This window comes from Scomber japonicus, chromosome 5 (genome assembly GCF_027409825.1).
Source record: "Scomber japonicus isolate fScoJap1 chromosome 5, fScoJap1.pri, whole genome shotgun sequence".
Classification (NCBI taxonomy): Eukaryota; Metazoa; Chordata; class Actinopteri; order Scombriformes; family Scombridae; genus Scomber; species Scomber japonicus.
The window spans coordinates 15,612,471-15,637,386 of NC_070582.1; the positions used below are offsets into that span (position 1 = coordinate 15,612,471).

General features: G+C 39.1%; 2 protein-coding genes across 7 annotated transcripts in view; both read left to right on the top strand.

Annotated features, from left to right (window-relative positions):
- Positions 1–509: 509 nt before the first annotated feature.
- Positions 510–24,916, top strand: part of slc6a13 (solute carrier family 6 member 13) — a 57,658-nt gene continuing 33,251 nt past the window's right edge. Inside the window, exons 1-15 of one of the 3 annotated variants that reach the window (XR_008321425.1) lie at positions 510–676; positions 3,909–4,103; positions 8,503–8,637; positions 9,761–9,901; positions 10,380–10,461; positions 10,670–10,802; positions 11,170–11,304; positions 13,213–13,316; positions 13,454–13,578; positions 13,877–13,989; positions 14,162–14,299; positions 14,581–14,683; positions 16,368–16,468; positions 16,754–16,924; positions 17,183–18,342. Coding sequence is in view for 2 of the 3 variants with exons in the window: in XM_053319485.1 (XP_053175460.1) it covers positions 670–676; positions 3,909–4,103; positions 8,503–8,637; positions 9,761–9,901; positions 10,380–10,461; positions 10,670–10,802; positions 11,170–11,304; positions 13,213–13,316; positions 13,454–13,578; positions 13,877–13,989; positions 14,162–14,299; positions 14,581–14,683; positions 16,368–16,468; positions 16,754–16,924; positions 17,183–17,347 (1,848 nt within the window). In the remaining variant the exon portion in view is untranslated. Of the gene's footprint in view, positions 677–762; positions 792–3,908; positions 4,104–8,502; positions 8,638–9,760; positions 9,902–10,379; positions 10,462–10,669; positions 10,803–11,169; positions 11,305–13,212; positions 13,317–13,453; positions 13,579–13,876; positions 13,990–14,161; positions 14,300–14,580; positions 14,684–16,367; positions 16,469–16,753; positions 16,925–17,182; positions 18,521–24,916 lie in introns of those variants that run through there. The other 2 variants (XM_053319485.1, XM_053319486.1) reach the window with 2 other exon arrangements.
- Positions 19,807–24,916, top strand: part of mon2 (MON2 homolog, regulator of endosome-to-Golgi trafficking) — a 40,435-nt gene continuing 35,325 nt past the window's right edge. For all 4 annotated transcript variants that reach the window (XM_053319481.1, XM_053319483.1, XM_053319482.1 and 1 more), the window contains exon 1: positions 19,807–20,253. In XM_053319481.1, the coding sequence (XP_053175456.1) occupies positions 20,146–20,253 (108 nt within the window). In that variant the 5' untranslated portion in view covers positions 19,807–20,145. The remainder of the gene's footprint in view (positions 20,254–24,916) is intronic.

Sequence of the window (24,916 nt, forward strand, 5' to 3'; positions counted from 1 at the left end):
TTTCTGGGGGCTGAATCCAGGATGTGTGTTGGAGCAGGGGCTTGATGAAGCTTGTTTAATTATAAGTCAGTCAGAAAAGACAGATTAGAAATTTCTCCACTGAAATATTGCAGTCTTGAAATATTGCAGGCTTCCTTTGTGAATCGTGTATACAAATTAAAGCACAAATAAAAATAAAAGTAATTTTAGATAATGCATTTCTATATCTTTCCTATCTTTTTCAACCCAGCCTTAGTAATATGTAAGACCATTATTTCTCATGTGCAATAATATGATAAAGAATTTGTACATCCACCTAAATAAAAATCTGACCAGCCTATCCCCCAACATTTCTGGTTGCTCTGCAGAGAGAAAGGCCCTGGGAAATGTGTGTGTCAAAAGGTTACGCAATCAGCCCACCACGCTGAGACGGCACAGACCTCTAGTGTGCTGTGGGGAGTGAGTATGCGTGTGTGTGTGGGGGTGTCTGAATGGATTTGGGTGAACGGGAGGGTGTTGGGGGGGTTCAGAGTGGGGCAAAGCAGAGGGAAAACTCTTTGCGGGCTGCACCAAAGTTTCAGTTTTTCAGATCTCCGCCCCTCCATGCATGTTATATAGTGAAACCTGAAGCGGCAGCAGGCCTTTATTTGGTGCCGCACTCTGTTCTTGCAACTGTCATTGTGCAACATTATGAAGGGTGAGTACCTTTTGTTTATTGATTTAATTTCTGATGCCAGACCTGCAGATCACATGAACAGATTTTTTTTCCTGGTTTCTAAGGGATGATAAGCACAATTTTTACTGTTTTTGAGGTAAATGAACACGTTTATAGTTGGACTGTAGATTTCTTTTTTAAATGATATCCAGCTCATGTCATTTCTGCAATGAAAAGGAGAAAAAAATGTATTATCCTGTTGTTTCATTCCACAAGTTTTTATTCTTGCTTATAGTCATGCTGTTCCATCAAATCAAATTGGATTCAAAATACTGTTTTTTTAAGTTATGAGCTGCTTATACAGAATTTAATTCATCCGTAGCCAATAAATTATTTTGCATCGCTTTTCTCAGATCTAGAAAAAGTCATTTATCAAAAAAAGTGTTGTGTGGGGCATTTTTACACAAAACATGAGCATTGTTCTGTAACTTTTGTAAACACTATTTTGATGAAAACAGAAAAACACTGAGGATCATAAATCAAACTAATATACTAAATCACTGACTAAGTGAATGATTGACAGGGTATTCAACATCACATGCGGGATTTTTGCTGTAAATCTTTAATGTGTACAGGTAGTTACCTCGTGTAACTAATTCATGATAACCTACCTCCAGGGTACAGGTCATTATGAATACACAAGTGTTAGCTGCACATGTTTGGAAGAGGAGCCCAGACTATTGCCTTTGTTCATGAGTTGCCACAAAGACCCACAGAACTAGGAGATTGTAATTTCACATCTTCTGGCTTTTGTTCCTGAATTGATAAGACGAAGCAGCATATTGATTCCCGACTGATCTTTCAGATTGCTCTTTAGTGAATGTTCACTTTTACCCAGGTATCAGAGTGCATGCCCTGCTTATGCAAGTAAGGGTCATTCACACCAGCTGGTATACAGTATATGTGGAGTAATACAAAAAGAAAAAAGGTACATTCTTGATCTTGGGATACAAATGCCCACACAACAATCTAATCTCAAGTTATTGCTTTTTTTTTTTGGAGCAATTTAACAGCATCTGAGAATATTGTTTTGTTGAAGTGTGTGTGTTTGACGCACACATCCCAGAACAAAACTTAAACCAGGTCCACACACTGTAGACTCCTTTACAAATGCAGGTTTGATGGGATAACCAGGTGAGTGATGTTTCAAGCAAACTACTCTTCTTCAGAGTTTGAAAAGGAGCAATCAAGGATGTTGCAGAAGAATGTTATCCCATGAAATCTGTATTTGTAAAGGGAGCTAAAGTGTGCACACTTTATTCTTTCTTTTGCACTTGTGTTGACCTTGAGTCATTTAAGGGCTCACCTTTCTGCAGTGATGTAGAAGTGTACTCCAGTCAGTACACTGTGACATCACTGTTGGATGTGGTTACAGGTGTAACACACTTTAAACTTCTTTCAGAGCGTGTTAAAGCGACCCTCCAGTTCATTTTACTCATCTTGAGAAGTACTCATCAGAATGTCATGTCTTTCGTGACTCTGAGCAATTTGGACCAAAAGTTTTTTAAATGTGTCTGTTTTGAGTCCCCAAACTTTATAGAAGTGCCATGTAAATTGCTGTAAAACCACTGTAGTTACCTGTTAAAACATTTCCCCAAATGTCGAATAGCTCAGAATCTAGTCACATAGGTCCATAGGTGTGTTATTAAGTAGCTCATCAAAATGAGATATCGAGTACAAAATGGAGACCGCCATGTTAGTCAGCCAATCATTCAGTCAGTGAATTGTTCAGTCAGTCCACCACTTTTCAAAGACTGGAGATGTTGGCACTGTTTCCTGGGATAAAGCTTTATAGCCTAGATGAGGTAATTCCCAGTCTTGGCATATTTTCTCACACTATACCTTCTGTACCGACTGTATTTCAGTCTGACTCTGCTATAAATAATGATAGGTTTTAGTCTTACCTATTAAAAGAACTGTATTTGAAGTGAGGTATTAGGCTTGTGTGTTGAGCTTCCCAGTGTCCACAAAGAAACTGTGAAAAAGTGAGGTAAACTGTGATCTGGCTGCATGGCCACTGAGGTTTCTCATTTGCCAGCAAAGAGCAGAGGGACTCCTTTGCTTTTGTTGCACCAAGCCTTCATTCCCACCAAGTACCTTCTGAAAACAAGGGGCTCTATTTTTACCTCAGGCCGCAATTTGGCCCAAGTGTAGGAGATTTTGGCTCATGGAAGGGGTCCAACCTCGAACTTCATGCACACAGCACACACAAAGTCACACTTGTGCTCCACCTCTGCCCTTTGCCAGTAGGCACACATCCGTAAAGGTGGCTTCACACAAGGCTTCTGGATATATGGGATTTCCATGTCCTACATTGTTTTCAGTTCAATAGAACATCTTCATAGGCCCCGTGAGACCAGGCCTGGTAACATGTTACAGGTTTGTTTGTGTGAAAGACAGAGGATGTGATAGTTTAGTGTCCACATATATTATTGTAATTGAATTAGTTTGAGCATATCTCTTGCAGACTGATCATTTCTTTCCGCAATGTGCTTCAGAAAGAGGAAACAGGGTAACAGAAAGGCTGGTGAGAGGCCTGCTAATGCAACCTGACAGGAGTGAGCACAGTCAGTGAGCTGTCTGTTTCCTCCACAGAGAGAAATTCTTTCAGCAGCATTGGCCCTGAAACAGGATCTGGCTAGGGGCTTGACCAGCTTCTAACATGGTCACGTAACATCAAGCAATTACTGACCTCATCCAAGAGAGAAAAACTAATGACATATAGTATATCATAGCCCATGTAAATGTGAGCAGGCATGTTTGGCACATGGGAATTCTCCTTGAAAACTTGCCAAGGTCCTGGGATTCCTTCTTCCCCCTCCAGGGCTTAAGTCTTCAAATGGACCACATTTAATAGGCAATGCAAGTCAATATTTGTATATAGCACATTTAATTACAACTGAACCTAATGTGCTTTACACTAAATTTGCATTAAGCATATGTGTGCTGGATTCTTTCTTCTTTTCAAATGGAGTTTAAACTTGAAATGTATGAATTTATTTAAACTGAACTTCCGAAAAACTGTTTAAAAGGAAAAATAAATCAGAGGTAAGACATTTTTCCAAGATTCTCAGGATATATGAAATGATGGCTTTCCAGTGGCATGGCACCCTGTAATGACTAATGCATCATTGCTATGCTGCAGACAATATCTAGGCATTTGCTGTATTTTTTTCTTTTTGTAACTATTGTTTGTTTGTTCTTTCCTCTTCAGGACGCACAGGTGACATGGAGAACCAGTCCAAGGTGGAACCTCGGCCCCTGGACATTGTGCCGAGTACAGAGGAGAAGATGACAGACAGGGGTCAGTGGGGCAACAAGCTTGAGTTTGTTCTGTCAGTGGCAGGAGAAATTATCGGCCTAGGGAATGTCTGGCGTTTCCCTTATCTTTGTTATAAGAATGGAGGAGGTGAGTGCAAGAATTATTTATCTCTGTTATGTTTTTTTCTTTTTATTATTATTTTATTTTATCACCTGTTTGACTCTAAAGCTTAGGTTTTTTCATTTAGTCAAACATGTAAAACATCAGGGTGTAGTGACTGATGAGTGGTAGGTTTGTTTTGATTTGCACAGATTTGTTTTTTGTATATGTAGAGGGTTTTTTCACCACTTTTCCTTCCCTCAGAAATCAATGCTGGCTGCACCACAACAGTTGTTCATTCACAAAAACACAAGGGTTCACAGGGTTCAATATTTTCACCTTCTTGCAAAGTAGTTGTGTGAGAACAAGAATAACCTTCTGAGAGGAAAGTTCAATATCAACACAAGGGTTGATTTGTGATCTATTCCATGGGGATCCATTGTCCAATGTAGGTCACAGTTAACTCAAAATAAGCAAAGAGCTGTTCAGATTTTGGCTTCGTTTCATGCAGCCAATTACTGTAACTAATGTCTTACACACACGATTTCAATTACCTCCTTTATTCTGTTAAAGGGTAAAAAAAATCAGCGCAAAGAATACAATTTTGTATTGTATGCCCTAGGAGGTTAGTTTGATTTGTTTGCCCAAAAAATGGATCAGATTTCTATAATAATGTTTTGCATAATGTATATTATGATATATTAAGAGTGCTATATGAAAGCTGTGCTTTATTTATTTAGTCTAGAGAAGAAGAAAGGTTGAATTAGCCAATGAAACTAAGACATGAAAAAGATGCCAAAAAATTACATTAATTAAAAAATGTTTAGCACCTTAAAGGTTGAATATGGAGAATAAGCAGAACACCGCCATCTAGTGTCTCGAGATCATAGTCGCAACAACCAAAAATAATTCCAACAGTCGAGTTGCCAGGTTCGTTCCAGAGTATGTCAATCGATCAGCCTGTGCCATGTCAAGTGATGAATCATACAAGGTAACGACAAATTTCTACCAATTAATTTTACAACAGTATTTAACGTTAGCCAGTCTTCAACTGGAAGTCTTTCTTTGAGTGGTGTGTAATCGATTAGCTAGCTAGCTCCCAACTCAAAATGATTGCTTGTTTCTGTAGCCTGCTCGGCGTGAGCTGACCAGTCAGTAAACTACACGATAACCCATAATGCATTTCGTTCCTACCCGAGCTGAAATCAGCAGGCTGAAGCTGATTTCATTTTAGCTCTAACTCTGTAAATATACCACTTTATCCACATTTCTAACCTTTTTTAGGCGAGAAAGTAGCCCTTTAGATCCCCAATGTGACGCTAATTTGTCCAAATAACACCTACTTCAAGTTTTGTTCCTGCGAATTCGGAGCCACTCAAGTTAGCCGTAGCGAGTAACGCACTTCCGGTCATTTTCACAAAATAAAACACCCGTTGCCTTTTATTATTAAGAAAACCATAACGATAGAGTTAGTGCTTTTATTTTGAAAACAGGAAACGAACATACCGTCACTGTAATTTCTTGAAACCACTGAGGTACATTACATTGTAATGGCAGTGGGAGTAGCAGTTAAACCTGTTAACCACTTAACGCACGCTGTTCCGTCTAAGGGACGGGACGGATGTTAGGAGGTAGCCACAAGTTCTTCTGAATGTTATAAACACCAACCCTTAAACATATATATTCATGCCGTACATCGTTGGAAAGCTTAGATTGTCCTGATTCATTCAAGACCACTCACGACTTATATGGTTGCTCAGAGCCGTAATAGTATTAGCGATTAGCTCGGCTAGCCCCTGAGCTAAGTAAGAAAAGCTATAATGCCTACATACCTTCAAAGTCTTCCCTTTATCCACAACGATCATCTTATGACTCAGCACTTTCTGTACAGCTCGCCAAATATCCATTCTTGTGAAATATGAAATCCGTTTCCATAAAACCGAAATACTTTCCTCATTATGTCCATGTATTTAGTCCAACACGTAACGTAATAACACAAATAACAAACCACATACGGTCCGTTTACGTCATTTCCTGACCTGCACGTCCATCTCAGAGTACACGTGACTAGATGTTTACGACCGTGAGCCTCTTCTGCTTCTGACGACACCACACACAAGCCAATCGGTGTTTAGGATTAGGCAGTACATGTCTCCAAAGCCAATGAGGACATGTGACTGACAACAATGACGACATGGCTTTGATTGACTGCTATTCTAGCCTATGGAAATATTCGGTGAAATGAAGTTGATAACCTTTTAGCCAATAGTCAGAGGTTTCCAACAGTGTATGACACTAAGCTATTAGTTTGGCTGTCCATAAACAAACTCCAAGCGTAACCGGCGTGCGCCCTGTGCGTAAAAGAGTTGAACCATATATCATTACGCACTCGGCATTTTGGTACACAGTTGGTTCTTCTTCAACTTGACATATGACTTATACCAAAATAAACAGATAGATAGATAGATAGATAGATAGATAGATAGATAGATAGATAGATAGATAGATATGGCCAAACAAAAAAATATGGTTATATGTAATAATAATAATAATAATAATAATAATAATAATAATAATAATAATATGGCGTCAGCTTTCATTAGAGACCAAGATTTTGATTGTAGGCAAAGGGGATGTGAAGTTATAGGTGTTTGACTGTGGTTATACAGCTTTGGTAACCAAGTGTCCATTTGGAGTCTCCAAAAAGGACCTGAGGAAAACGCATGGACATACCTGTTGAAAAATAATTCTGAAAAATTCATCTTTTGGTCTTTTGACTCCATTTGGACTGCATGAAGCCAAGACATGTAGCTGTGGCCTCATTGTGTCTATATCCTGCTGAGAGGTCCCTGAATGTCTGTACACATGTCATTGTAAAGGCAAACCTATGGGCGAGTAAACAACCCCATCATTGTAACCTCTGCCACTCTTTGTCAGTAAGTCACAGAATCACACAGACACTTTTACAAGAATCCTGAGAGTGTTTCCTTTCCAATGATACCAGACACATCTCTGAGTCTCAAACTATGTGGGATCTGTGCTGCTCACAACTTGGGCATGTCGTTTAGGCTAACAGCATAAAAAACAGGGGCGTGTGTTAAGTGGTTAAACTCCAAGGTCCCCCAATTGGGAGACCCTGAGACTCTCCGCAGCAAAAGGCATAAAACGCTGCCCTAATTATGTACTAATACAGTCATACTGCACATCAAATGGAGGAGAAACTCCGCTCCGGAGAAACTCTGCTACAAGCACGTCATTTTTACACACACCAAACACAACTCAAACACCAAGCGTATTAATTATCAAATATCAAAATCCGAATAGCGTCAGAAAGTCAACCCACTCTCCACATTTCCATTGCTACCGTTTTGATACTTCATGGTACACGAACAAATAGCATCTCATATGAAAGCTAAGACCCTGGCGAGTTCAACAGTACCACTATTATTGCGCTAAAAACTCAGTGAACCAGCAGCCAAAGAATACAAAGGTAAACAACCACTTATTTACAGCGACTAACAGATATTCTGTCTTACCTTCGAAGTTTTGTGATAAAAAGTTGTACTTGAGAGCAAAAAATGCTGGTTTTAGTAAATCCAACACAGCTCTGTTTGTTTACAACTCCATTTCACCCAGTGCCAGCCTACAGTAGCTGCGCTGGAACAACAGACAACCCTGGCAACCCGAGGCCTGTACTACGAAGCTGGATTAACATACCCAGGATATCTCTCCATTACCTGGGTTGACTTATCCAGACATTCGCAATCTAGGATAAGCGGTACTACGAAGCTGGTTATCAACTCGGTAATTGAACCCAGGGTTTTCCAATCTGGATCTCTGCACGCTCACATAAAAGGGAGGTGTTTGCAGCGTCTGACCAATCACAAACATGTAGAAACTCTGCAGAGCAGACTACTTTACCATGGAGGAGCAGATGATTATTCTTCAAACATATGAAGAATTCAAACACGTCATCCAAGCCAAAAGCAACACTGTTGCCGCAGCAAAAGCCAGGAAGGAATGCTGGCAGAAAATTGCCGACTCTGTTAATGTGTAAATTCATGAGATCATACAATATTAATTTATCGGACAATTTTACCGGACAGCACTCTGATCACTCAATGTCACTTTATTACGGCACAGATGTTTGGGGCAGAGCGCTTCCTCAGTGCCCTTCCTTTCATAGCGACATTAAATTAGTTTAAAATTCAACATTCAAAATACAAACCTATTATGCGCAATACTTTCATTCTGTACCCCTCAAAACGCCCCGTGGCTGTATTATTTTTTTAAAATATATATCTTTTAATAAATATTCTGTATATTCAACCTTTAACTTTGAGACATTTCCCCACCATGTAAAAGTGTTTGAATGATTTTAAATTTGCTCCACTCTTTCAAGGTGAATTTTGTATCCGCTCCTTTAATTTGTGTGCGTTTATTTCAGGTGCCTTCTTCATCCCATATCTCATCTTCCTGTTTGCTTGTGGGATCCCCGTCTTCTTCCTGGAGACGGCTCTGGGACAGTTCACCAATGAGGGTGGTATTACCTGCTGGAGGAAGGTCTGCCCTCTGTTTGAAGGTAATCTACAAGTTTCCACAGGAAAGTTGGTGTAATGGTTGATTGTATTCAGAAAGATCTTACAGTACCACGACTGGACAAATATACTATACATGCTTTTTGTTGGGATCAAACACTCCTTAAATGTAATTTCATATGACATTATTAAAATGTTTCCCGTGACCTGTAAAGGCTTTCTGTGTGGGAGAGCCTTCACATAATCAAACATATTAATGATGTTTTAATGTAAATGTGATGATGTAGTGATCCCAGTATATGTGTGCTATTCTGAAACCAAGAGTTGCGTGTGCGCTACACAGGAATACAAAGATTTACGAGGACAAATCAGTCTAACAAATTAAAATTTGTCTGTAAGAAAAATGTGTGATGAAAGTGTGTGTGTGTGTGTGTGTGTGTGTGTGTGTGTGTGTGTGTGTGTGTGTGTGTGTGTGTGTGTGTGTGGTAAGTAACCAACACTGGCTAATATCCTATCAATCCATCCACAGCTTCTCCCCTTCAGCTATTTTCAAATAAATCTGTAATCAACCATAATCATAACCCACAGATGACATCTGGTGAAGAGTCATGTCAGGCGTGCAATCTTGTGTTGGAACTTGTGTTAAACCTAACAATGTTCATATTATAATTTACTCTGAATGTCATTCACCCAACTGTAAAGGGAACTGAAGTTTAATCAGATCATGTTTTTTCCAAGGTAAAAAGTATGACTCTTTTTTCTGTCACTGATTCAATATCATTTTCAGCACAACAATAATTGCTGACATGTGAAGCTATGAGTATGCTACGTCGAACATATGGTTTCTCAGTACCATGAAATACAACAATAAATGCATTATTTCATTCTATTATAATAATGTTCATTATTGTGTGATTTTGAGCTCCGCTTACTACTTTAGGCTTTGATTGGGCTATTTCGATCACGCTGGACAAGCTGTGTAGATCAGAGCCAAATGCTGTGTGTTGATGAGTATTTCTAGTTAGTCACAGCTCCCACCCCAACTCTGTTTGTTCAAAAACAAACTTCACAGTTTCAGTTTTTTCTGTAAAAGGCTATGAATTGATTATTTTTGCCAGAATAGCACATTACTGCTCAGTGCCATTAATTTGATGTTTTTTCTTGCAGGAGTTGGTTATGCTACCCAGGTAATTGTTGGTCTGCTGAACATATACTACATTGTTGTGTTAGCGTGGGCAATCTTCTACCTGTCTAACTCCTTTACCTGGGACCTGCCCTGGGCTTCCTGCAACAACACCTGGAACACAGGTAAGATACAGGATACTATTTGCATCAGCAAAAGATGTGCTACTGCCAGACACGTGTGGCGTATATGTAAGCATGTAATAAATCTCCTGTAGCCCAGCCTCTATCTTGACATGCTCATGGAGGTAAAATATAACGTTGCTTAGAAGAAGACCAATAGAATTCGGCAATAGGGAACTGATGGTAGAGCTTGGTGCTAGCGTTAACTCATGGACTGAGGCACTGTTTTAGATTTTATTTTTATTTTGATCTAGTTATCCTACATTTTGTTTATCTAAACTTTTATAGTTTCCCCATTCATCATTTAATTAATTTGGTTAGTTTGATTTTATCTTGAACGAAGTGAGTGCCCCTCCTTCAATTTTCTTCTCCGTCTTAGCGGTGGCGTTGTTTCACTTGCCTGTGTGTAACTTGGAAACCTTGGAGAAAGCTTGGGTTTCTTCAAAACATTGAATGTCTTTTTGTCTTTCTTTCATTCAAGATTCTTGTATGGCATTTCAGAGGGGGAATAGCTCCATCAATCACCATGAGAACACCACCTCTCCTGTCATTGAGTTCTGGGAGTAAGTGCCCTTTTGTTTGGCTATGTCCTCAAATGGCCTCAAAGGTGCCAACAAGTTATATCTCGCAGACTCTGCAGAGTTTTACAGCCTTTTGAGATGCTTACAGACCCATACCTTCTTACAAGCTCTTGAGTGTATAAATAGACTGAATGTTGTAAATGATAAGACTGTATTATAAGACATTTGCAATGTTGATCTGTTGCCTCAGACGCAGAGTGCTGAGAATTTCCTCAGGCATTCATCACATTGGCTCTTTGAACTGGGACCTAGTTATCTGTCTAGCCATTGCCTGGGTCATCTGCTACTTCTGTATCTGGAAGGGTGTCAAGTCCACTGGCAAGGTGAATCCTTCCCTCCTTTCAAGACAGACACATTTTCATAGTCTACTGATGATTATCTGTAGCATTTCAGCATTTGAAGCTGATTTGTTCTGGTTTTCCTCAATCAGCAGTTAAGAATAATAACTTGGTAGTGCCAGTTAGCAGTGTTGGCTATGTTTGTTGAATGGACTGACACTGACACCTGAACCTCAGTCTTCATCAACTAAACTATACAAAACGCACAACACTAACAGTAAAAACAGATTGTCTTTTCTTTCTGCAGAAGGTTTTTTTTAATAATGCAACAGTCAAATCTGAGCCTAAAGGAAGGAATTGGCACAAGCATTGTCGGCACAAATGGCTGATGAGAAATTCTGCTTCCCTGTAGGTGGTGTACTTCACAGCCACCTTCCCTTATGCTATGCTACTGGTTCTGCTGATCAGAGGGGTCACCCTGCCGGGAGCCTCCAGGGGAATCCACTTTTACCTCTACCCTGACCTGGGACGGCTGTCTGACCCACAGGTAGGTTAGAAAAACACAGGGGCCATTACACCTGTGGTGACCATAGACTATAAAAAAATATGGACGTAGTCACCATGATGTCAAACAAGGGTTTATGGACATTTTTAAAGATGCCTGAAGTGACCTTGATGAATGGACTGAGGCTGTTAATACTATACTATATGACCTCATGTGAAGAAAATGTTATCCCTCATAAATTGTGTACAGTGTTCCCTAACAACAAAAACAAAATTTGTCAAATCTGTTTTGAAACAAGAAAAATATATCTTTTTATAAGCGGGGTGCCACCCAAAGAGCAGAGGCAGCCACAAATGGGAAAAATTAAGTAAGGAAAGCTAAGCTGAAATAGAAAGACAAAATAGAGAAGGAACTTGGCATGGGTAACTCTCCTGTTTTGCATGGCAGGGGATCAAGTCAATGGTGGGGATGGAGAGGAAAGGGAAGAAAGCTGCTTCGCTGTTTTATTTGATCTGCTGGTAGCTATTTACCTGAAAGTTTTGTTATGCTAGTTTTCTGTATGGCCACTAAGAAAAGCTATACTGTCAACAAAGTACGTCCCTCCAATATGAGTGATTCTGATCTATAGAAGGGCACCCATCTTGTCTTTGGTGCCAAATACTGTAAGCATCCATGCATTCATCTCTATACCTTTTTGTGTATAATGTCACACTACTACCAGCTTTTGCATTATACATAAACATAAGCTATTTGAAAAAAAAAAAGAAGCAATGATGCCATCGATTTTTCTTGAGTACAGTGAGCTCCTGAATAAAGAAAGTGAATTAGGGATGGTGGTAGTAGTAGTGGTTGTGGTAACAGGGATTTCACAGTTACTTTTCTCCTTACTGGTAGATTGCATCCAGCATGAAAATCAAAAAGAGAAGCCCTCTTCAATCCCTCTCAGGGCTCTGGGGATGAATACAAGCCCTGTGTGTTGCCAGCCAAGACAAGCTAGGCTGGTGGAGTTGGTGCCTTGGGAACACCTGCCTTTGTGTGATGTTGTGTCCAGAGCTCATGTTGTTCATTGGACCCCGAGTCAATCAGACTTTCAGTGCTGCCTGCCAGCTATCTAAAACATGCCCTAGTGCTCTGGGAGCACTTCACCAGAACTGCAAGAATAAAGAAAAAACTAATTAGAATTTTGAAGTGCGAGTGGGTGTTTTAAATGAGGGTGGAAAAGTGCTGCACTTTGTGCCTTTGAGAGACTGGGATGGATAACAGGCTTTGCTGCACTGATGATGGTGGGTTGAGAGGGTGAAATTTGGGGTAATGTTTGGTTTTGTGTCAAAAAAGATGAGAAAGTGTGAGTGAAGTTAGCTCTTTCATTATGAAAGTATCTTGGGAAGTTGTGTGAAAATCAAAATCACAATAGACATCAATGTGTTGAAAAAGCTTCACAAGAAACATTCCAAAAGAGCAGAGCAGGTCCTTTGTAACATGTGTGGGGTTAATATCTATTTCCAAACAGTTTGTTCTGTATGTGTATGTATGCGATAGCTCAGCAGGTTTGGTGAAAGAGAAGCTGCTGGTTTGAATCAAGTCTGTACCAATATACCATTTCTTTCAAAAATAATTGCACATCCAACTTGTACTTTCAAGACAGTTACATGTAATAAATATATTTTCAGCATGGAAAAATATGTGAATGCTCACACAAGGAACATAAGCTCCACATATGTAGCTTTATCTTGAGCTCTCAACCTCATCTCATAGTCTTCCTCAGCAGATAGAAGTAACTTTTCACTTTGAACTTTACCTCAAAGTCAACATGACTGGGCCTGAGGACAGCCCAGAAACAAAAAATGCTATTTTAAGTTAAGTTTATTAATCTATGTTTAAATTATAGTTAATTTCACCCTTTAAATGTATTTTCTTCCTTTAACTATACTGTTTCCTTTTTGTCCCAAGGTGTGGATGGATGCTGGAACTCAGATTTTCTTCTCCTATGCCATTTGTCTCGGCTGTCTCACTGCTCTGGGAAGTTACAACAAATACAACAACAACTGCTACAGGTAAGAACCGAAATGATAATGCAGTTGGCATTACAACCAAGTGCACACTATACCCCCCCTAATAAAATCTTTAGACAGTGTCGTGTTCATTCAGATGAAGCTCATAATAGTTCTGTTCCCCTCTCTGTCATTTCTAGGGATTGCCTGTCCCTCTGCTTTCTGAACAGTGGCACTAGTTTTATCGCAGGCTTCGCCATTTTCTCCATTCTGGGCTTCATGTCCTACGAGCAGAACATACCTATCTCAGAAGTGGCTGAATCTGGTTAGTAGTTGTTTAACTGCGTATAAAACTGCAAGTTTTTCTACAGCTTCTAAATGGCCTCTATACTTAACTTTCAAGAAATTTAATTTGCCTGAAATATAATAATAATTCAATTTTCTTTAAACATTGTACTGGTATTTTAAAATTTCGTCAGTGTGGGGGTCACTGAAATGTTGAATGAACATAATATGTATAGCAGGATGTCAGCTTTATGAATCCCAAAAAATTGATAAGAGTGAATATTCCAATGACCAAGATACATGAATGAGAAAAGCCATGTGAACTCTGTCTAACACAGGTCCAGGTTTGGCTTTCATAGCGTACCCTCGCGCTGTATCCATGATGCCTTTCTCCCCCCTATGGGCCTGCTGTTTCTTCATTATGATTGTCTTTTTGGGACTGGATAGTCAAGTGAGACCAACATATGCACCACACATGCGCACACACACACACACACATGCTCAGATTTTCCTTTTTTGGTACTTTTTGATAGATCAGCAATCTACAGAACCATCTAACATGCACAAAGAAACATACACACTCGTGTATATTATCTCATATGTCTGGTTTGTCCTTTGATTAGTTTGTGTGTGTGGAGAGCCTGGTGACAGCCATGGTGGATATGTATCCCTCCACCTTTCGCCGTAAAAACCGCAGGGAGTTCTTCATCTTGGGAGTGGCTGTGGTCTCCTTTCTCTTGGGGCTCATAATGCTAACAGAGGTTAGTAATGTAGTGATATCACATTTTAAACTGTAGAGCGGTTACAGTCTCTTGTTAGCTTTCAATTTACATAAAATGCAGATTCTGATTCATGTCTAGCCAGTTTATTTTATGGTTTGCACTGAATATTCTCTTTTCAACACTGTGTAACACTTTGCAGATTTGTTTCAAATGCAAAACTAATCAGTGACCAGGAGATATTCTTAGTCATTCCCATTGTTTGACAGCGTACAGGTTCTCTTTTGCTTGTTAGGGTTGCAAACCGATGTCTATCTCCACAGGGAGGAATGTACGTGTTCCAGCTTTTTGACTACTATGCTGCCAGTGGGATGTGTCTGCTTTTTGTGGCTGTTTTTGAGACTGTTTGTATCGCTTGGATTTATGGTGAGTGTTTTAGCAAGGCTGTTGGGGAATGCACGAAGGGGGTATTTACAAGACAAAGGCTTTATGTTCACATGGCACTATTCATTCCATTCACTGCCTCTCGCCAATTCATAAAAATGTAGGGGTCTTTTGTGTTTGACTCACAGATTGGAAGGCATAATGCTGAGTTGTGGGGGTTGTTATTTTAAGGAAAACTTCACCAATTTTAAAGTTGATTCCTATGGTTTTAATGTGTGAAGAATTAGAAATGTCACTGCATTTTCCACTGTCTTCCCTGTAATAAAATATCCCTCTTATGAGCTGCAAAAGTCTGCAAAACCATCTACCAGACTTTGGAGATCGGCCTTAGATAGAGACCATAATACTAAATACTAATATCAGCATATTTGGAAGAACACTAGGAGGTTGAATATTGCACTGTGGAATCAGACACAATAGAGTCTGGAGGAGAAAGTGACCACTGGAGCTGTGTCACAGCTGCAGCCTGATACACAAACTTCAGCTGCTGACCCAGTGAACCAGATAATGTTGATCCTCAGGTGGTCAGAAAAGCTGAATCTAAAACAAAAAAACAGTAACTTTACAATATTATGTCAGAGCAGAGATGTGTCGCAACTCTAACAACTTTTGAAGTCAAATATCATGCTGTGGAATCAAAAACAACAGGGTGTAGAGGAGAAACCAACCACCAGATCTACAATACAGCAGAAGCCATAAGAGAGGCGCCGCAGCCAGGGTAGCTTTGCAGTGTCAACCGGTGCCTGGTGAGGATCATCAGAGAGAATGGAAACAGATCTGATAATGATGTTCTGCAACAAACTCTGTTGTGCTTTGGTAAAACTGACATTGTTTTCTGACAGAACATTCTATGGGACTTTGCCAACTTTTAATATAGAACCGCATATCAGTGAATGTGTGTTACCTTTAACTTTTGCGGTTGCGTTCAGCTTGAGCATTTAGGTCCCAGTTCCTCGTCGTCTGAAACACTAAAAGAAAGAGTGTTTGTTGCCCAAGATTGTTTCTTAAACCAGTCTGAAATGAAGATGGCAAAATTATGTTTTTTGACTTCCAGTGGCAGCTCTGACAGCATTCTTGCATGTGTGTAGCTCACCGTGAGATTGCAATGATCCGTATAACAAACTCCAGCATCACCTTTGTTTTATGATCCTCACTCAATGAGGAAAAATGTTTTGTGAATGAAAATTGACCTGAGTAAAGATTTACAATACTGCTCACTGACTTTGTCTCTGCTAACCAGTTTTTGGGCTGGGAAACCCACCTGCCTTCTTTAAACACACCATTAGCAACAGATTGGTTGGGACCATGATCTGTTGTTTTTGTTTTGTTTTGATTCCCCCTTAAGAGCAATATACTCTAATCATAGGCCACCAACTTCAGAAATAATTGCACATTTCTGCTACATAGGTGACATCATTTTAAGAATTCATCATATTCACAGCGGTAGAGTTTTCCTTTAAATTTTAGGTTATTTAAGGGTCAATAAATAAAAAAAAACAATTAGAAAATTAACTGACTAAAAATCAATACAAACTAATTTAACCAGATAATTTAGGTTCCCAACAGTAAGTCATGTCATATACAAATCTTGAATTTTGACACAGATGATTATGAAGATATATAAAGTCTCCACTGCATTTCCTAATTCCTCTCTCCCTAATTACAGGAGCTGACCGTTTCTATGACAACATAGAGGATATGATTGGCTATCGCCCCAGCCCTGTCATCAAGTACTGCTGGATGTTTTTCACCCCTGCAACATGTTTTGTGGGTTTCACATTTTCAATATATTTTTTTACACCACTCACTTTAAAGAGTAGCACCCTCTGGTGGCCATAATTGCAAATACATTACAATTTGTCAGTGACCGCAAATGGTCAAATGAAGACCTTTATTTCTATATTTTAAAATAAGATAATGGTTAAGGTTAAGGTTAAAATGGAGCTAAGGATTACAATCAACTATTTACTTAATGTTACAAATAATATTTTAGTATAGTCACTACTCAACAAAATAAAGCCATTAAGTCTCGCTCTCTGTCTCTTTTGTCAGGGAACCTTTGCCTTCGCCTTGATCAAGTACTCGCCTCTGAAGTACAACAATGAATATGTCTATCCCTGGTGGGGCAATGGAATAGGCTGGATCCTGGCCTTGTCCTCCATGCTGTGTATTCCTCTCTGGGCAGCAATGAAACTGTACTACACGCCTGGAACGCTGAGAGAGGTACAGTATGTTGCACCTAAAACTTGACATTCTTGGGGCAGGTACAAATAAAGGCAAAATGGTAAAAATAAATGAAAAATAAAAACTAAATAATCACAAAAGTGTCTCTGATGTGAAATGATCCTTTAGATAATGTTACTGACTAATGTCTTAATTAGTTTATTACTAGTGTCAGTTCCAATAAACATTGATTAATCAAACATAATATCACTGAAATATTAATTGTTTTACAATATCTTATCCATTCTTCAATTACAGCGTCTTGCTCTCCTTACTACTCCTTCCACTGAGTTACCGAAGACCAAACAAGAGCAGGAGAAGCTGCTGGCCATCTTCGCCGCAGACGGTGACAGCCTCCAACAGAAAGCACCTCCAACTAAAGAAGGCTACTTCCCTGTTGATGAAAAGGAGTCTCATTGCTAAACACCAGAGAGTTGGATTCAGATCCATGTAGGGGTCAAAGGTCACTCCTCAGCTTTGACACTGTCTGGCCCCATCCTAACTCTGTAATACCTCACCAGAGAAGGTGGTGAAACAGGCACGGACATTAAGAGACACCTGACCTGTAACTACTGATCTGCTGCTGGAGCTTTCTCCTTTGTACAGTGCCTTCAACATTACAGTATGATGGCAAAACCATTCTTACTTCAACATTCACATCCTTTTTAGGACAGTTGATTACTATCTCTTTTGCCAGTGGCAGAGTCACATGTACAAATGAAAGAATGTGGCCATTGTTGTTATGCAGTGGCTAAGAATTTACATTTGATCATGTCTGCTTTCTAAGGAAGCATTTTTTTTCTCTGTTATGGACATCTCTAATGTTCAGTTAGTCCGACATGACATTCCAGCTACTTTAATGATTCTAATAGTTGTCTGCTATGAATGGAGTACAGAAGGAGTGCATGGATAATAATATCTTGCTTGAATAAAACCAATCTGTGTTTAAGTGTAATGCACTTCCATAATGTACAGTATACAGAGCACTTTATATATTAATTCCATCAATCCAATCGTGCTGACAGCTCTGTTTTTACTGTATAGTGGAGAATTATCATCCCAGGATGTGAACATTTTTAATAAAACAAAGTATTTAAAAGCATATGAATAACAAATAAATTGCTTGAAATTATGTAAACATTTTTGATTTTAAATGTACATTTAGCTGAACTGACACAACTCAACTCAACTAAGCTTTTACGTTTTTTTCAGATGAATGCTAGTATGTTCATTAATTCAGTGTATGTTTTTTAATTTCCTTTGCTTTGCAGTTGCATGAATATTTTACATACTTTTGTCAGTGTTCTGATCATTGACATGAATTAATTTAGTGCCAGTTTTGCCGTATCTCTAATGCATTGAATCTTATGAAGTTAAAATGTAAAGTGCCTAAAAGAGACAGTTGTACCACTTAGATAGTGGGCAGGGCATGCGGTAATGGTTGAAGGATTTCATTCTAAAATGATCATCTCTCTTGTCATCTTTGCTGCTGCTGTATTGTAATGAACATATGCCTGTGCTTCCTTAGATGTTGGACTTAATAAATGATCACTGCTAAAATGATTTTTTTTTATGACTGAATAAAAATCAATTGAAACCTTATTTTCTTAATTTCTATTGAAATGTGTTTTTATATTTTGTGGGCTTTACAATTATATATATATTAAAATACAATTATTCTGTACACAAATTATCATTTTAAGACAGAGTTAAAATATAAGTTTTTTTGTGCCCATTTCATTATGAGAAGAAAGAAATATGCATTTTAGTAAGGCACCCCTAGAATATTCACAGTAATAACAAATAATAGTAATATCTCAATCCTGTCATATCATGTCATTTTCCCTCTAAAGTTTAAAAACTGTACATATTCCAAGATGTATGTACATGTAATACCTAATTTTGCATTTAAAGCATCAGCCCACTAAGTTACAGCATGTACGGCACAGTGTATACAATATGTTTAATAGTAGAGAAATTTGTGTTTTTAGTCATTTTAATGTCATTGATGAAAAACTTTAATGTTTATAATGCATACAATTTTGAATATAAAGCAAATATCTCATTTGCTAGTGGATGCAATACCAAATCAAATTATGCATCATACAATATATTTTCAATAAAAAATTAAAATGTCCTGTATATTAAAAGGTTAATTAAAAACGTGGCATGCAATCCGCACCACACAGCAGGGAGGTTCTGGGTTTGAACCTACTAGCCAAATGGGGCTTTTCTGTGTGGAGTTTGCATGTTTGCCTCTTGCCTGGATGCATTTTCCGACTTTATATGTATAAATATAGAGGTCCATATATGAAAACTTTTTGATATATTGAGGGTTCCACCTACCGCCAATGATAAAGCTCCGTAGAATTTAAATTGCAACAGTTTAGACATTGATCCAGTTGTGTGAAAACATTTTATTCTAAATGTGGAACCTATCACTCCAGCTTTAATAGATTTGTAGTGCAATTTCACAGAAGTGAAATTGTGCGAAAATTAAATGTATAATTCTTGAAATAATAAGGTGAGGCCCACATACCAATTGTACACAAACTTAAAAAGTTGTGTCTGTCAGCTGAATTTCAATCTCAGTACATGACATCTCCTGGCTTCAACATCTATTTCTTTATTTTCAATACGTCACCAGTCAACCATATTTCATCCCTTCATAAAGGGATCCTGGCAGCATCTCTCGAGGGGAGGTACTTGAACGTGAAACTGCGCAGAAATGCTCTGCCACTCTGGCTTGTCGTCACCTGTCTGCAGCACTCTTCCCCAGCAGGGGGCGCTGCACTCATTACTCTGAATGGGTCAGTGTTTACGGAAGTCCTAGTGACGTGTCACTGTCCACTGAAGCATTGTGGGAAGGAAAGCGGGGCTGACGGCCGCTGATGGCATACATACAGCTCAAATAGGCAAATATCTTCGATTAGTGAGCAGCTTTAAGAAACAGAAATCCGGGGGAACGATGCTACTTCACGAAGCTAATGTCACCGTGCTTTGAAGAAGGGGAACATATGCCGGTGTCATTGCCACTCATAGCAGAGAAGTGGGATAGTGTGTCAATGGACCGCGGCGTTTTTATTTTCTTTTGCAAGGGAGGCAAATAAAGTAGCGACGGGATATATTCCCGCTGTGGATGGGTGGTGGGGGGAGACTGCGCTCCCACATTCCTTATCGTTTGAAGTTTCTTGAGATTTTTGTCGAAGGCGCCGTCAAAGATGTCGACTAGCAGTCCTGAGGCGGTGAAGAAATTGCTGGAGAACATGCAGACGGACCTGCGGTCTCTGTCCATGGAGTGCAAGAAGAAATTCCCCCCAGTCAAAGAGGTCAGCCGGCTAGTTAGCTTCACTGAGCAGTCGCCTCGGTGTTCAGCAGCTTGTCTCAGATGTGATTCTCATTTTGTAGTCGTTATAATGTAGATTTGTACATATTTGTTTGAGTCCATTTCCTCATCAGCCACCGGGCCTGTGCTTGGCTCTGTGTGGACACTGAGTTGTTGGCATACTGTCCGGGTACATTAAAAGTTGTGTCAGCTGCTGGGCCTCCCTGCTCACCAGGCGTTCAAATAAATGAATTTATACAGGTGTTTACGGTGGCCTGTGCCACGTCATTTGATTAAATGGCTCATATTCAGCATTCATATAGCGCAGGGTTAACTGAGCTCAGCTGTTCTTATTGACATAGCAATTTTACACGTTTGTATTGGCATGCGTGTCATTAACCAGACTTATTCATTGTGCACTGTTAGTGTATTGGTTAAATGCAGGTGTGGTTATTTAAAGGGTGGCTTCGCTTAAAATATTAAACAAGGCGACAACAACATTTTTTACTTGTAGATAACTTCTAGTCCTGTAGATTTCAGAACTTACGCTAATGAAACAATGTTTTCAATAGCTACTTAATACTAAAAGTAGGTTAAACAGGAAGTTAGGAGAACAAACCTATCACAACAAATAGGATATTTTACATTAAGTAAAATGGATAGTACCTAGCTACTTACATTTTTGAATGTCTGCATTAGGTTGACTGTGGATTGGATCATTTGTATTCCCCTGATTTACAAAGTGAGCAGTTCTGAAGCCACATCTTTGTTCATCCAAATCACAAAAAAGCTACATTTTTCACTTGCTCACAAGAAGTTCTGTGGATCATCCTTTGTCATCCTGCGACAGACAATTATTTTAATTGTTGATTTAACCTGTAGATTAATTTCTTAATCAATTGATTTATCTTTTTGTCTATTACATATCACAAAATTGTTAGCCCAATGTGATTTTTTTTTCAAAGGGTTTGCTGTATCTGATTGACAGTCCAAAACCAAAAGATGAAGTAGTAGGTTCTTACATTTGAAAGGATGGAAGTAGTGTTCAACATTTCTATTTGAAAAAAGACTTAAATGACTTATTGGTCATAAAAATAGTTGCTTATTATTCTGTCTATTGATTAACATATTGATAGTCCTGGCAGCTTTGATCCTGAGTAAACAAAATATTGTCTGTAGGAAGACATGTTGCTTTTTAGTTTTTCACATGTCAGTTTTCAATTATTTGACAAAGGGTGATTGCACAGAAAAATAAAAAGATAAAGTACCAAAGTATAAATGATAAAGTATGAAAGACATTAGAAATAATAAAAGTCTAATGTTATTTAGATTCATAGTGCAGTTATCAGCATCAATTAAAGACAAAGGGTGATTATGAAAGTCTTTTGTTTGTTTTTTAGAAACCAGACATAAGATCTTCCAGAAGTTTATTCCAGCTACAATAGCTGAATGCAGTTTCACTATGTTCACCAGGACCATCACAGGGATATCTCAGAACCTAAAACCTAAACTGTATGTATGGCTAGATAGATCCCACTAGTGACTTTTTCATTTGGGAACATTTATAGCTTTTAATCCCAGGGCAGCAGTGCATTTCATTTATGTGGCCAGTGTTCATGTAAGCTGTATTCAGGGAAATGTTTTTGACATTTGTCATTAAAGGCCTGTTTGGCCTACATTGGTCTCTCTCAGGATCTCACGTTGGAAGTCGGTTTCACAACAAGCTTGCTAGTATTGAGACAGCCAAGCGTGAATTCATAACCGTTGTTTTCTTTTTTTCTACTTCTTTTTAAATATTCCCTAGAATAAGTTACTGTGTTCAGCTCCTGACTGGCTTACTTGTGTGTGTGTGTGTGTGTGTGTGTAGCAGTGTCAGTAACGTTTCTGGTGACATCATGACTTATTTTGAGAAAAGAATAGTACAAGGAGGTTCGATGTCATGGCATTTTACAGTAAATGGGTATTGTTAGATTCACACGTAGAAGACAACCCAGCTTTTATGACTCCACTTTGTCCCAAACAACACAGCTCTCTTTATTACATGCTCTGCTTTGCAGGAGTCCACACTGCTGGGTCAGAGTTCATTTATATCTGGAATGTACTGAATTTTCTTTTGAGCATTAATTAAAGACTAAGAGAGGCTGTCGACATATGATATAAACAAACACAACCTCTATTCACAAACCACTTGGGTCTGACCTCGCTGCATTTCCTGATGGCGTGGATATATTGATGCTGTTTTTAAATTTTACTCGTAAATGAAATGCATTTAAAGAGAGGGCAGCTAGTGTTTACCAAAGTTATGTAATTCAACTGACACCATCTCAGTCAGAGCCTCCTTACCCTAATTCCCTGTAATTCCCAGGTATAGCAAGCTCACTGTTTGCTTGCATATGTAACACAGGCCACATAAGTCATTAAATGAAATGTTGTGCTGTATGTGGAGGGTTTTGTGGCCTTGGAAATATTTATCAGCCAGCTCACCTGCATATCAGGCCACACCGGCTTAGTTTGTGTTTCCTCAGGTGTCACGAGATAAAAACAGTCTTAAAATGAAAAAAAGAGTAATACCTCAGCAAGGTCTTCCGCTTCCTTTGTGTACCTGCCATTGCAAACTGCTCCAAAATGAGCTGTGTCACGACGTAGCACCATGAAAAGCATACAGCTAGTCTCTTGTAGCAGACTGCTTGCTGGCCCTTGCCTAAGGGCCTCATGAAGCATCTCCTTCAAATATTGATTTATCATCACCCAGGTTTTCTGGTCCTTACCAGCGTCTTAGCCTGAGGGATCACAGGAGTGCAGGGAGCCACTTTGATGCCATACCCCCCCCCCCCCCCCCCCCCCACAGACTGAACTCACTCACGCTCTGGTTGATAGTGTTTTGATTGGAGAAACCTTTTCCAATTTTAGCAGTCATGGTTGTATTTGCTGGGTTGTTATTGTGCAACAAACAAGCTGTTACTGTATGTGTGTGCTGTTCAGGTGCTGTGTTGTTTTAATTTAAATTATGTGTAAGCCTGTTACAGCACACACATGTGGTCCTCATTTCATTGTATGACAATTGTTTTCATACAATCTCCTTAATTTCTAGTGGACAGATGCTTTTATGTCGTATCAACAATTCCAGCTCTAACCAGTTTTATATAGTTGCGTGTTCATGTGTTACCAAATGTAATAGTAAAGCATTCCAAGCCAGTCTTAATTCCAGTTCCTCCCATATTTCCCAATCCATCCCTCACAGCGACATTGCACCACAGACAGCTGTTTCTCTAGGTTAAGAGGAGCCAAGAAGAGTCCCATTGATTTTTTTATATCATAGCTTCACACTCCAAACAGTCAATGAAACCACCAAGGCTTTCCTGTTTGTTGTGCTCTGATTGCTTTTGCCCTGGTGAAATAACACTGTTGATGAGTCAGGTGTCGTCAACTGCATGTAGCTCATGGTGAAGGGCGACACCTTGTCTTGGGATAAGAATTTAATGAAAGCAGTATGAGCATCCTCTGTATGGCTTGCTTAACACAACTCATTTCCCAGACAGATTGTGTAGGCTACACAGAGACAAAATAAGAAGCAGCATGGAGTGAGGATCTGGTGTTTTCATAATATGCTTAATCAGGTCCAATAAAACTGCTGAATTAGAGACTCTCACATTGTCCTTCTAAGGAAGTCAGTCTTTGATGAGCTGCACTCATTTTGCTTTTCAAATAAATGAGCTGGCTCTCAGACGTGGGTCAGTTCTGCTTTGAGGATCTCCCACAAAAAAGGCTCTGAAGAAGAACTGAAAATAGTGAGCACTTCCTGATACAGCTGGGGTCTGACATTGTTAGTACAACACAGCCCTAGTGTTTAATGTCCTTTCCTAATGGAGATTTTAAAATCAACTTTGTCCAGTATTGTGTATATAATGCAACAAATAATCCACACTCAAATAATTCTAAAGAATCCATGTGGGAAATGAAATATGAAATGGAATAATACATATGAAATGGAATTGGAACTGCAGGAACCTGTCTTAACTTTTCACAAAGACTGATAAAGGAATCATCTGTAGACAAACAGTTAGAGGATAGCTACTGTAGGAGAATAGGACGTCTACTGTTTGTTACACTGGAAGCTGACATCATCAGGCCGATGGTGTTTCACTCTACATGGCGGTGACGTCATAGTGCTGATGGTTTTCAGCGAGAAATGAGCTGTACACGTTACAACATAAAGCTGACACAGCAACTTCTTTGAGGAAGTATGTGGAAAAATGTGTTGGGGAAATTATGATTTCACTATTTTCAGTCAACCTAGGACTGCATCAGTAACTAGGCCAATGTGAGAAAATTGTGATCGTGAAGATTGATAACGTCTTGTGCATTAACATTTGTCAGAAGGAAGGATTAATGGTAATTGGTTTCAAGATGGAACACGTGGTTCCTCTCGAGGCTGCTCAAAGGAAATCCAAAGAATCTGCTTCTGATCAGAGGCGTTTGTTGGTTTTCTGGTCCTCTCATTCGATAGACTCACAGATTCTGCAATAGCATTAGAAAAAAAAAACGTCTTTTTAAGGACTTGTGCAGTAGACCGGTGATATATTTCAATAGTCCTTTTCAAGACGTCCCTTTGTATCTCACCCTCATCAGATTCAGCAAATCAAAGAGGGTGTTATCCTGTTAAATCA